The sequence below is a fragment of the Amphimedon queenslandica genome, unplaced genomic scaffold (genome assembly GCF_000090795.2).
Source record: "Amphimedon queenslandica unplaced genomic scaffold, v1.1 AMPQUscaffold_8951_Cont19109, whole genome shotgun sequence".
NCBI classification, from domain to species: Eukaryota; Metazoa; Porifera; class Demospongiae; order Haplosclerida; family Niphatidae; genus Amphimedon; species Amphimedon queenslandica.
In genome coordinates this window covers 1-2972 of record NW_003550776.1, presented here as the reverse complement: position 1 = coordinate 2972, position 2972 = coordinate 1, and the positions used below count along the sequence as shown (strand labels likewise).

Below are 2972 nucleotides of genomic sequence, written 5' to 3'. Positions count from 1 at the left end.
TAGAAAAAACTATAAAAATTGAGAATCTTTCCTAGTCATTTTTGACCAAATTTGGCCAAAGACACTGTACTATAGTACAGGGACTTTGGCCCAATTTTCGAGAAACTCAAAAAAAATATAAAAAAATCCAATTTTGATTAGAATCACCTAAAACTTGATACATAACATATATATGCACATATGCTTGTTAAAATCTTGAAAAAAGGTTTTACAAGCAATATATTATCACTATACTATTACAGCAGTAATACTTGTGTCTGTATGGTATGAGTAACATACTTTAATTGAGTTCCAGACAGCAATAACTTGACCATTGCTCTCAATCCATGAGTTCCCATTCCATTCCCACTACAAAGCTAATAATGAGCTTACCATTGCAACAATATCAGACCTACCTTATGTCCAGCTTCACAATGGAGTCGTTATAGATAAGGGAGTTCAGTATTGCTGACGTCACCTCTTTTAGTTTCGAGTCTGAGATATCAAGAGATTCCAAGCAGCAATCATCAGCTTTGATCATACGGCACAACTGCTTGACACCTTCAATCCTAACAATAAATAAATAAATAAATCAATCAATAAATACATTGTAAATAGTAATTACTGAATTAATAATATAAAATTACTAAGGAACTATTGATAATAGTCTAGCTCTCTCACCTTTCTCTTCCTTCAAAGTTTTGTCCAATACTGAGGTGCTTGATGCTTCTATTGAGGCCCAGAGCTTCAATTAGACGTGACAAATCTTGATCAATGTCTGGAAGAAGAAGAAGGACAGGAAGAGAAAAAGACACAAAAAAGGATATTAAATTATAAAAGTACATCTAATTATAATTAATGATGTGATGCTATCATTATCAGTGATGATACACATTCACTTTTTTAGCCTTAACTATTGCACTAGTATAAAAGGCAATGATGAGTACTTACTGGTATTAGATATGTTGAGTGTATTGACTTTTTTTAGTCGTGACAAGGAATCAGACATGGACCGTACATCAAGACCGTGACCCAACTAATAGCAATAACAATCAATAATAATCAATAACAATCAATAACAATCAATAATAATCAATAATAATCAACAATGATCAATACAATATTACATTACGGTAATTAAATGAAATTAATTCACAATGTGAACCCAACTTCCCCCCTCTCTCTCCCTCTCCCCCTCTCTCTCCCTCTCCCCCTCCCTCTCCCTCTCCCTTTCCCTCTCTCTCCCCCTCTCTCTGTACCTCGTTAGAGCTAAGGTTAAGTGTAGTGTCACTAATGTTAGGATTAACTGACAGTCCTTCCATAATAGCACTAAAGGGAAGAAAAGAGGTTGCATGAAATTGTAAAATCCAATAGCTAATGGCATACATAGCAAGATCAGGAGTGAGTTTACAGTCACTGAGGTTAATGACTTGCAGTGATATTGCTGAGCTGAAGAACTGCTGCATAATCTGACCCAATGAGGTCACATTGAGTTTCTTAACACTGAGAGAAAGAGAGGGGGAGAGAGAAAGAGAGATCATATAATTGATGTTTAACAGCAAGTACAATAGATGAGCAAACAAAAAGTAACATGGTAACATCAAACATACATATACATTCCTCAAAAGTCCCACAAGCCAAGACATGCCTACATGTAATGTACACGCACGTTGTGTACATGCATGTACATGTACACACAGACATTACATGTACAAATTGACATATTACTTGATTCTGTTTTGACTCAGATCCAAATCTCTCAAGTGTTGCTGACATCCTCTCAATAATATGGGAAACACCTAGAGGAGGTATGAAGGTGAGGTTAGTACGTGTACATCAGTAGTGTCATGTACATGTACATCAGTAGATCAGTACCTCAGTGTAGTGTTGATAGTGTATGGTGGAGTGTTATTGGCTTCTTCTACTCATGCCAGTAATAACACAAAACACATCAACTGTACATGAATACATGTAGATACACGTGACTAATGGTTTACTGTTTATCTTCTCTTAGCATCAAAACTGTTAATACAACTTTACTGTATTATTAGCTGATACCAATTTCAATATGACAGTGTATATAATACTTGTTGAGTATACATGTACATACTGTTGGTCATTCTTTTAGGCTCAGCACCAGCAGTAACTGTTAGGAGGAATCACTAATACTATGCAGCATATGATATAATGACCTCTTGATACAATGAATGGAGGAGTCTAGACATTGCATAGTACATGCTTGAATTATACGAGTAATTATTAAAGTAATGTCTACAATACATGTGTCTTTTAGGAGGATTTCATCTGAGTTTAAAAATTGTATATTATTATTATGCACATACATGTATATGTAAACTACCTGAATGCACTGTATATACATAATAGTGTACATGTAACACACTGTGTATGTATTTTCTCACCAGCTCAAAGTTAAGGCCACACTTTGAGAGGTTAAGGGTTGTTACTGTCTGAGGCTCTTTGAGGAACACTAGCGGCCCTTGGGACTCAGGGCCCAGTGGGTTCTCAGACAAATCAAGATGAGTGAGAGAATAAAGAAGATCCTGATTCTGTTTCATAGCATTAGCTATCAGTGAACCAACTAGAGGAGAATGAAAGGAAGATCATACTTTGAGATTTAGTGAATAGGCTGTGTGAGTGTCAATGTGTGGCATATAAAAGTATATGTACATAATATTGTATCCTATACCTTTTGTTGATATTTTACAATTTGATAGTTTCAAGGTTTGGAGGCCATGTTGAAGGGATTCCAGACCAGAGCAGAAACTCTCAATAACTGCATGAGCAAAAATATAATCAAAGACAATAATGATAATGATACTGCTCACATTTTTCATCAAGCTGATTCTTTGAGAGATCAATATGTGATAGAACCGATTTACTGTTAGTCTTCCAAGCAATACAATACTGAAACAACACATCGCTATTGGAGAGAGGGAGGGAGGGAGGAAAGGAGAGGGAGGGAGAGAGTGAGT

General features: G+C 35.8%; 1 protein-coding gene across 1 annotated transcript; it reads right to left on the bottom strand.

Annotated features, from left to right (window-relative positions):
• Positions 1-251: 251 nt before the first annotated feature.
• On the bottom strand, positions 252-2965 carry LOC105315662 (F-actin-uncapping protein LRRC16A-like; the record flags this gene model as incomplete). Its single annotated transcript, XM_011410380.2, has 10 exons — positions 2826-2965; positions 2687-2773; positions 2400-2578; positions 1708-1778; positions 1366-1482; positions 1239-1308; positions 931-1015; positions 661-757; positions 396-548; positions 252-348 (listed from the first exon to the last, which is right to left on the bottom strand). Coding segments are annotated over exons 3-10 (846 nt in total), but the record flags the coding sequence as incomplete, so codon positions are not given.
• Positions 2966-2972: the final 7 nt, after the last annotated feature.